Raw genomic sequence first — 11062 nt, 5'->3', positions numbered from 1 at the left:
AATTTGAGTTTCTACCTCGTATAAAACTATGGACTTGGTATTTTGACTTCACAAACATCTAATTTGATCCAGTGCTGCATCCAATATACCACGTGACATACACAAATCGATGTTTATCTGTGTTTATTTAATATTTACTTTTAAATTAACAAATTGAGTAATGTATAACTCTAAAATTTTAATCATAATCTACAGTTTGATACTAAACTTGACAAATTCATGTAATAGTAGTTCAATAAAATTTTGAATGCGAGTCAACAAACGAGATGACATGGCCTTTCACCTGTGACCCGTATGGAAAGGGTTAAATGACAAAGTTTACATCTTTGATGAATCAGACATTCATGCACATTTGTGTGACATCAACTTTTACTAAAAATTTTATTTGACTGAGAAAAAAATATACAACAGTCACCCTTCTTTTTAATACTTAATAAATTTAAAATGTATGGAAGAAAGAATTATAATTTGCAAACTTTGATTAGCTTACTGCTCGAAGTTCTACTTCATAGCATAGAGTGCTATTAGGAGGTATTAAGTTCATGGGTTTGCTTCCATATCTGAAATGTGGAAAAATTAACTTAGTAGTTTTGAATACATAAAAGTGAAATAACATATTAATCTCACATCTGAACATAGTCTTTACCCTGTCTGATGGGCCAAAGACAAGATTTTGTTTCCAACAATAACACATAAATAGGATTAAAATATTTAAAAAAATTTTTATTAAGATTCTTAGAATTCTTCCCCAAGTTTTCATCATGTCTTAGTGGTTGACAACAATGCTATAGCAATGAGGCTTAAGCAGCCAAACCCAACAGTCAATATACAATTTACTTTTATATTTTTCCTCCATGACCGAACTGACTTCCATATTTTTTGGACATTAATTCAGAATAATATTTACCCTCACATAGAATACTTATTTAATTCTAGTTGTCAGAGAAGAAAGGCAATGTAGAAAATAAAACAAGAGTTTTAAGGCATTTTTTAAAATGTAAACACTACTATTTTTATGTGTTAACATCCCCTTAATGATAGAAAACTACACAAGTCAGTACCATGATTTAAGAAAGACTATATGACAGAAATTTCAACATGTTTAAAATAGCAGTAAAAAATGTACTACCTTTATAGGAAGCATGTTTTAAGATACACCATTTTTTTATATTCTCAGACCTAAGCTCTCAAGCTATGTTTTACTGATAAAAAAATTATTTTCATGAATAAAAATCTACATTCATATCCCTTATTTTCACTTCTAATCAAAACTAGAGAATGCAACTATACGTTACTCAAAACACTTGTGTTGTTCAAATCTTTGTTACCACTGTGAAACTGAAAACAGTTAAATAATCTAAGGTCTTTCGATACAGGATAGGACCTGTTTGAGATCATCTCAAAGTCTTTTAACCCTTTATCATCCATGGAAGGTTTTTTTTTTTCCATTACCATAATTGGCCTGAATGTACAGGTGGAGATGATGTCTAGTACGCATAAGTATACAAGTGGAGATAATAAAGGGTTAAAGGATTTGGCTTTTCACATTAAACCAAATAGTCCTTTCATGTGCTGATGGATATCAATCGAGTCATTTTTTCAGCACTATTCTTTTTAAATGAATGCTATGTATGTAGTTCATCCTTTAAAAACTAATCTTTTATAATGTACAAAATAACAGTTTAATGAGAACATTTTTCTCCTTACCCATAAGAAGGTGGGACACAGATGCTTCTTTTGCCACCAACTTTCATTCCTAAACATACAAATATTTATTATTTCTTAAAATGAAGCATCAAGAACAGACTGAACAATGATTGTGTTTAAGAGTTAGGGGGAAGGGTTTGTAATAGCTATATCATTTGTACTTTTACATTTGTTTTCATCAATTTCCAGTGTCCCAAACAAGATAGCCTTATTCAAATAATATTAAAGATGTGTACACACAATAAAAACCTTACTTTAACATCAGAACTTAATTTCTACAACTTTTAATTATTTCAACAACATCTCATATCTTTTAAAATGATACTGTTTATGCCATTTAGTGACTGTTCAGAGCTACTGCTCATTCTTAACCATGCCCAATCAAAACTAAAAGTACCAGGTTATCTTTGAGTTATACACTGTAAGATAAATTTTAAGCATTTTAAAGTACTTCCTTTTCAAGGTAACTGAAACATTTCAAAACTTTCCAAAATTTATATTTATTACTTTCGTAACTACCTCTTTTTATGTTCAACCATGAATTCTATTTATATTCTTTACGTATATAAAACACTCACCTTCTAGTCCTATGTCCAAACCTTTAATGACTTCACCCCTACCCATTCGAAAGGAAAATGGTTTTCCTTTAGTCACTGCTTCAAATTGTTTATTGTTGTGTTGCAGCTTTCCTACATAGTACAGATGAACCTGTCGATATATATTAATATAAAAATACAGTTGGCTATTTACAAACTACTAAAAATATTATCTGCATTTTTACAACATTTTTCTGTTTTATTTATGAAAATATGTATATTGTTCTGTTAACTCAACTAGTACATAAAAGAATCTTAACTTCCAAAAAACTTTTGTCTGATGATGACGATAATTCTTTATTTTCTATACTTTCTAAAATAACAGCATCCATTATCTTTGTATTTACACACATGTTATTGACTTCCTATGAAACAAATTAAATTCTACTGAAATCGGTAAAATGACTATTTTCTGTTCTAAAATTCCTTGTAAAGTTCCTTTCATATATGCAGTTCCAACATTTTATATTTGCATACATTACATACGTTTGAAAACTTTTTACTTTGATCTTTGACGCAAAAGGAATAATGCGGTTACTGCATGGTTCCTGTTAGACTTGCTTACAAAGTTTAATTATGTTATCGTGTTGAGATCTAAGAAAAATAACTTAAGTGAATATCCTTTTTTGTTATTTATGATATATGTAGTTCTCTGTTGCTTTCAAAATAGCAACATGAAATGTATATTTAACAATAATTAAAAACAATTAGGTGATTTACTTTTCTCTCAGGTCTGTTTTCCACTTATAAACTTAAGTATCTTACTTCAGTGTACAAGCTCAACACCAATAAAATATTGGCCACTCGAAACTGTTATAAAAATATGGTGAAACTGTGATATGATGGAAAACTAATTAAGAAGGCACTCAGGCCCTAACTTTGTACATTTTAGATATCCTCTTTAACTAAAGTTTAAAGAATAAGAAATTTGTTGTATATACTGTTGTATATTTTGGCTCCATGCTGTTACCTAGATTTACATTTCATGGAGTCAAAATACGGATTTATAGTTGGAGTAAATAATGTCTACAATATCTCTAGCCTTGCTTTCTTACTTTTTTTTTTTTGTTTACAATCCCTATTTGCAGGTTTCTAAATTCCCAAATTTTTATTTATCTCGTTTGTTGGCTTTTTTTATGCTCAACTATGAGCAAAGGATTACTTGATATGGTAACTAACTTTATACAATGTAATGATGACAAACATAGCTAGTAGCTAGCTGATACAATTCATGATGATTTACTGTAGTTATTGACTATCTGATCCAATTAGTTTGAGATATAAAATGTAAGCTGCAGCTGGAAATTTGTTTGAGAATATAGTGAGCATTTATAGTTTCTGCGTAACTAAATTCTCTATATATAATCCATAGCAATGGGCAAATACATGCCTAGACAACCCCCACTAAGTGCAAAAATTTTTTTTTTGACCAGTAGAAAAGCAGCCTTTTCACATAAAACATATACATCTAAAACACTGCTTTAAATAAACCTTCATGTCTTTTAATGTAATTATTCTACAAATGTGTATAATAAAATTTAATAAGTGTATTGATTTTTTATTATTTGGTAATTCTTGTTTCATCCTGTACTTAAGCTTTTTAAAAGAACACCATATATTTGTAAGAAAATTAACTTCAAGGTATAATGATAACATTGTTTACACTAGAATTATGATGTTTTTTAGCTTATGTAAAATACAGAAGAAACAAATTGTCATTTCAAAACCTCTGCGACCTTTGCAATACCTCATTTAGTATTCTACAAGATGTCATACCAAGCCCTTTTTGTTGTAGGCTGGCAAGAAAATAATAATGAGAAGAATTACAAATGGGCCATTTTGAGCAATTTTCTTTTTCTTGTCTAACATGTGTGCTGTTTTTGTGAATATTTATATGTGTACAGCCTTAGCAGTCAATAGTAAAGGTTTTAAAGTGTTGTTTGAAACAAGTGTTTACTGTTTAATATGTTTTTTGCCCAGATGTTCTATTAGGGTTTTGTTCAATTTCTTGCTATCCCTAATATGAACCACTATCATGGTTTATGATATTTAAAGTACTACAATGTTCTGTAACCTAATAATGATGTGAAACTTAACACAAAAACAGCAGAGACAGGATCAAAAAACCTTCTATTCAGAATATGCTCTTCTTGTTGGATATATTTAAAACTGAGTCTCCTGTTATAAACTTAAATGTCTGAAGAAACTTCTCACTATACTCTACTGACACACATTCAAACACACAAGAATTAAAAAACTAATAACTGAAATTCTTTGTTAAGAAAGAGTTTAGTACTCTTTTTTTTTAATTGGGAAGATAAGCTTGAGGCAGTAGTCTAACCCATCATACCTAGCACATAGTACTTGAGGTAATCAACACCCAAGCATATGCTGTTGAGTAAATGTACTGACTAACTGAATTACTCACATACAAAACCCAACAAAATTAGTTCTCACCAATGTTGAAAATAATATCTCATATACTTGCTGAATCTACAGTGAAATTGTGTCAGTATATTCTATCTGAAGCTCAGCTTCTCAACTAAGACAGCATTTACAACTCAACAATGTCAAGTTAGTCTTTAAGCTGATCACTCACTAAATACATCACTATTATTAACAAGTTCTAACATAAGCTTAGAAAAGACTTACGAGTTTGCCTTTTCTAGCAGGTGGACCACTGCCTTGTCTAATGTCTTCAATTTCAACTTCACCAGCTAGGTGCTTCTTTGTACTTTTGGGCGTTTTTGTACCTTCCTTCAAGTGAAAAATGTGTATCCATTTAATACATTACATGGTTTAAAATATAATTATGTCATCTTGTATAAAAAAATCATGTTCTTACACAGACACTTCTATATAAAGAGCACTAATGAAAATAATGAAATTACAATGGTATATATATATAAAAAAAGCTTACCTGGCTACTTGCCAACTTGGGTGTAGAGTCAAACAAGGTTTTCTGAGTCTGAGGGGATTTTTTAGTATCTTTACTCAACTTTATATAGTTGCAAAAAACAACAACAAACAAAACAAGTTAGTAATGAAATTATTTGGTTTAAATTCTTTGTTCTAATTCTACCACAATTAATCACTGTTTATGAAATAAAAATATTGTAATAAGTCTTTGTTGAAATCTTTTGTTTAATAATCCTTAACATACCCAAAAACTAAAAATTGAAACACTAATATACATTTAAAAATAAATTTTAAACACATGCATGTTTCATAAAACTGTGAATTTTGAATTTTACGAGTTTACACGAAAAAACATTTGAACAAGAAAGGTTACAAAATAGCACATTAACAAAGAAACAGTTTCATTCTTCTCAAATTATTTTCCCTAAAATAGTTCCTAAACAATCATCAGTAACAATTATATAACAGAAAATAAAATTGTTTCTCACAATAAACACTCTTTGAATAATTTTCTTACTATTTCCTATTTCTTGATTATTACTAGAGTAAAGAAGGACAGGCCATTAAAATGCTATTTCACATAAGATACTAATTTTTTTAATTTTGAGTACTCCTGCTACCTAGTAGCAAGTGCAAGGGAAATCAAATTATAGTTCAGAAAATGAAACTTATATTTGAAAAGAATTTTGCACAACTTTTCCTACTGTTTCACAGTGGTCACTATTACATTACTTGTCAACAAACAAGAGTTGCTTCAGATAAATTCAATTTTAATAGCTTCCAGTGTTTCATTGTAATGGCCAATAGTGAAAAAGAACAGGCAATCTCAGGAACTATTTTTTGTATGTTTCGTTATCAATTAGTTTATGTCAAAAAAAATCATGTAAAGAAACTTATTCTTCCAGGCTGTAGATTTACCTCTTTTTGTTCCAATTCTGTTCCATCATTAGACCCGTTATGTAAGGATTCTCTTCGATTTTTCTTTTTTCTTTTCTGGGATGAAAGTGCTCGATCCTCACTTCTGGGGCTAGATTTCACTAATTTATTACTATCACTTTCGCCTAACTGGATTTTTTTCTTCCCATTGGAAAGTGAAGGATTCTTCAAAATATTCTCTGATGGTGTTAATAAGTTTTTTTTATTGGCACTGCTTGAAAGTTTCTGTTTTAAACTGTTTTTTGGGGTTTTGTTTTTATCACTTAATCTTGTGTCGTCATTTCCATCTGTATCGAAGAAATGACAGCTAGTTGAATATAGTGATAATTTCAGATATAACTAAAATGTTCTTACAGCCATATCCATGTACTGGGAGTTTTTTGTTGTTTTTTCTTCCCTTTATGCAAAGATATTCTTAATGTACAGATTGATCATATGGATAAAATTAGTCGAAGGATACATCTTTCTAGTATGTAAACATCACTGATCATACACACTGACTAAAAACACCTGCATTAAATATATGACTTTAAGTCAACTCTACACATAAAATTTCATTTATTTAAAAAGTACAGACAATGTAAATTTCAAACTTTTCATGTATATCAGTTATTCTTTTAAGCCATAAAGATGGACAACAAGAAAAGAACAAGTATGCAAGTTATATTTTTGAACTCAATAATTACTTTGAAGATACAAGTTCCTAACATCCAAAGCATTATGTGGCTCATGCCATACTTTTTTCACTTTTACTTTTCACCATTTATGAAAAACAATTCCTACATATATGTACTATTTAAGGTTTAAATTTGATTCTTTAAAAGACTTATTTTTAAGCTTGAGCTTTTAAGTTTGTTAAAGAATTAACTAAATTTCATCATACATTCATTGGTGTTCACTCATAATCATTATTAAATTATATAAATTGCTTTAATTTTCATTATGCTTCAAAAATTTCCCCACCTCTTCACTAATAAGATTTGATCTAGCTTTCTCTTTGGTACAATGAGGAATGAGATTCCATTCCTGCCATGTTTTTTAGTGATGAATCCTTGATGACTGACTTGGAAAGGCAAGAAAGCCAACATAATCTAATGAGTATAACTTGAGTAGTAAATGCGCAATTGGCATAAATTACTTTATACTTTGAAGATGCATCCATGGTAGTACAGTTAGAAATTTTTGTTGGATTTAAATTTTTTTCTAATGACAAAAACTTAGCTGGTATGGTCAAATTAATTCACTGTTAGCTAAAAATATTCTATTATTTGAAGGTATGTGTGCAGTATTATTAAGTTCTTGTTATAAATATGATGTTTTTGTAATTTAGCATGCAAATACATCAAAATATATTTGACACGCATTTAAGATTTCAGTTCATCTTCATTAATTAATTCAGCTGTGTTTACATGTCTATAACAAGGAAATAACAAATGAATGTAAATGCATCTGTACATAAACATTAACATCAGCTTTAAGTTTATAACATACTGCATGTATTTGTGTGCTTTATATGTCACTTGTTTGATTCTTTTGGACATTAAGTTTGAAGCTTTACAAAGACCTACTAAACAGAGATTTTTAAACAAAGAAAAAGGGATGGAACTTTAAAAACTGTTAAATCTTAACTTATACATGCAAGATAAAAAATGTCTAACTATGGACTTGACTTAAATATACAGTAATAAAAGTATTATATATCGATGAATTTATGTTTATCCTCTTAAATTCAATTATAAACTGAATTCTCTTTGCTTTTCTTGATTTAGATATTATCTTCTACTTTAATTTCTGAAAATAAACTCAAGTTTTTAACATTACAATTTACAATGAGTATTCAAAATTCTTCATAACCTAGTTGCATAAATGCATTGATCTAAGATTGGAATTTAGATGTTATGTATGTTCATGTAATGTTTAGATAAAATATTCAGAAAGACAGCAAACTATGTTTTTTGAAATATGAAAATCATGTCAAGCTATTTCAGGTACATTCTTTTTTTTTTTTTTCATTTGTGAAAATAATAAAATGATTTATTAAAATCTTTTATGAGTTATTAATACAATCTAATTTCTCCCACACTAAACCCTTATGTTGCACAATTTTATTCAGTAACATGTTAATGTGCCAGTAGAAGTGACCACGTACTCTTCTAAATCTGACACTTGTCAGGACTCATAAGTATGTAAACAATGAATAAAACATCATTTTAGATGTTATAATCTTTACAATTTCTTTTTGTTTAACTGAGGAAAAATTCAAGATCACACAACAACATTGGATGCAACTCCATAATCAATCTATGATAACAATTTCTGATATTATAATTATTTTAAATAATTATATTCGAATTGGGTCGTCCATATCTACAACATGCACATCAAGAATATTTTAATTATGAGAAATTAAAGTGCTTTTAATTTAAGAAAATATTCTAAAGTGGACTGATTGTTTAAGCTTACACCTTTAACACAACAATGAAAACACACAGACCTTCTAAAAGTCAGATTATATTTTCCTTGCTTTTGAACCTGAGAACAATTATTTCATAAACACTGGGATGAATAAAACACCTTAAGTAATAGAACACTTTTAAAATATAAAATAAACGTTTTGAAATATTTAAATTCTGTAATTCGTGTTAATTTCTTGAAAATGACTTTATTAACTCTAAGAGTGGATGAATTTTTCACATTAATTAGCATACATAATAGCTTGGAATTGTAAACTAATATAAATTTTAAAATAACCATCAAAATACAGATATAATGTTTTCATATAGCACAAAATTGAAACTAGAAAAATGTGATACAAGTTTAAATGAACTCCAACCTAACTTTTAATGGTTCTCTCTTTCTAAATATAGTGACCTATTTCATTTCCAAGATATCCAGTCAAGTGACTTATACTAAATATTTTTTCATTATGCTTATCTGTCAGGTATGATAAATGAACTATTTTGTCTTTAAAAAAGTTAAAACTATGTTCAATATCCTTATTAAAAAAAATTCGTTTTACAATTGTGTCAATAAAATTTCACAGCACAATTTTCATACTCATCAGTCGGTTACATTTTATTTAGTACTTTCATCAAAGTGTAAACTTAAAATGTTTTCTTTTTATTTATTTTTTAAGCATTTTTACGGAAAATACTATGTACCTGTTTCATCTCCACTGTCACTTTCATCTTCTTCTCCATCTTCAAAACTTTCTTCTTCCATTTCAATGCTATCATCATCTTCATCTTCACTCATCTCTTCTGTGTCTATATCTGATTCACTTGATTCTTCTTGTAAACTTAGTTTTTCAGGTTTAACAGGTGTGACTGTATCAATTATTTCGATGTCTTCTTTCATCAATTTTCTTGGCTCATTCTGTTTTTTCATCCTCTTTTCTATCTGTATGTTCTTCTTAACTAATGAATCATCCTGGTCCAGCTTTGGTTTTTTATTTTTTTTCTCTAGTTTAACTCCACGCTTTCTTTTATTCTGTTCCTCTGAAAGAAAGAACAAAAGTTTTATAGTAAAAGATAAATAACAAACACTGAGTGAATATTTTAGTTCTTATTTACAAGGAATAAATTATGTGTTTAAATGCTGGGCTATTTAACTTGTAATATTGCCTTTCTATCACTTAAAACAAGCTTTTCTTTTAATTCATTTAAATCATGCAAGATTATCTAGCTCACCAGAGATAAAAAAAAAAAAAAAAGAGTACAACATAGGTTTTACCATTCACACAAACAAACAGTTACTGAATCTATCAACTTATAATCTTGAATTAAATTTCTCCAATACATAAAAATTACTACTTTCAAGAAGCTTGAGATTTATTAATCACAGCAGCCAACAAACCAGCAAGATTTTATAATAAGTGAATATATACATGTCATTTTTGTCAAAGAGAGAAAAAACAAATAATTAAAAATACAAGCATAGTTCCACTAAAAGACAATTTAAATCTGATTATTACATTTCTGTACATAGAAACAATAATATTTTGCTAAACATTATTAATTAAATATTAACCATAACATATAATAAATCTTTTAACATTCTTGCCTTTAAAATTTGTACCATATTTTTCACTGTTAGCCAAACAATAAATTAACTTATCCTACAAAATAAAACTAGTCAGATTTCTGAGATCTCAAAAGCTTCATTCAAACTTCACAAAGACATTGATATTAATTTTGTTAAGCAACATTAATGTTAGTGTTTAGGATTGTTTTAAAGAAATACATTAGAATTTTCAGTTAAAAGATATCATTAGAAAGTAAAAATTCCCAAAATTCTAGTTTTAATGTGGGTTAAAGATAAGAGATGGAATTTGAAGCAGGCAGCACAGTCCTTGATGGGGAAAAAAGGAGGAACTGATCACATTATTTCCAGAAAGTAATGTACATGTGCTATACCTGTTTAAATCACATTTTAACGAAAACTATAAACATAATCAAATAATTATTTTTCTTTTATACTGAACTTTCACAAGTATTAAGGAATGAAGTATTTTAAACTTATATGCACATAATTATCAATAAAATAAATTAGCTAATCAAGGATGTATATAAAAAAAAACATAACAGTGACCTCCATCTACCTATAAAATTAACCAGTAACACTAAACACAAGTGTACATGTCATTTTCTATGGTAAACCATTCCACAAGTTACACAGGCCTGCGATGGTTTTATTGTCTTGAAATTTTTACATGTTCTACAGTAATTCCTGTATGCAGAATCTGAAAATGATATCAATTTTTCTCCATCATGTACAGATTTTTCACAAAACATCATAATGCAATACATAAGAGAAAGACCATAACACTTAGTTTTTAGATAAAAGATGTAGATTTCATTTAAAAAATCAGGATGAATGAGGATGCATATTCGTTTTACATCAAT

The 11062-nt window shown here is 28.4% G+C and overlaps 1 protein-coding gene across 2 annotated transcripts in view; it reads right to left on the bottom strand.

The window, feature by feature from the left end:
• Positions 1-357: 357 nt before the first annotated feature.
• Positions 358-11062, bottom strand: part of LOC106478044 (46 kDa FK506-binding nuclear protein-like) — a 25062-nt gene continuing 14357 nt past the window's right edge. The window contains exons 6-12 of one of the 2 annotated variants that reach the window (XM_013938553.2): positions 9320-9655; positions 6141-6445; positions 5224-5301; positions 4956-5060; positions 2286-2415; positions 1708-1756; positions 358-560 (exon numbers count right to left, since the gene is read on the bottom strand). In XM_013938553.2, the coding sequence (XP_013794007.1) occupies positions 482-560; positions 1708-1756; positions 2286-2415; positions 4956-5060; positions 5224-5301; positions 6141-6445; positions 9320-9655 (1082 nt within the window). In that variant the 3' untranslated portion in view covers positions 358-481. The remainder of the gene's footprint in view (positions 561-1707; positions 1757-2285; positions 2416-4955; positions 5061-5223; positions 5302-6140; positions 6446-9319; positions 9656-11062) is intronic. The other variant, XM_013938554.2, reaches the window with a different exon arrangement.

Source organism: Limulus polyphemus, unplaced genomic scaffold (genome assembly GCF_000517525.1).
Source record: "Limulus polyphemus unplaced genomic scaffold, Limulus_polyphemus-2.1.2 Scaffold175, whole genome shotgun sequence".
Lineage (NCBI taxonomy): Eukaryota > Metazoa > Arthropoda > Merostomata > Xiphosura > Limulidae > Limulus > Limulus polyphemus.
Note: the sequence above shows the minus strand (reverse complement) of the source record. Positions and strands in the feature narration are given on the sequence as shown.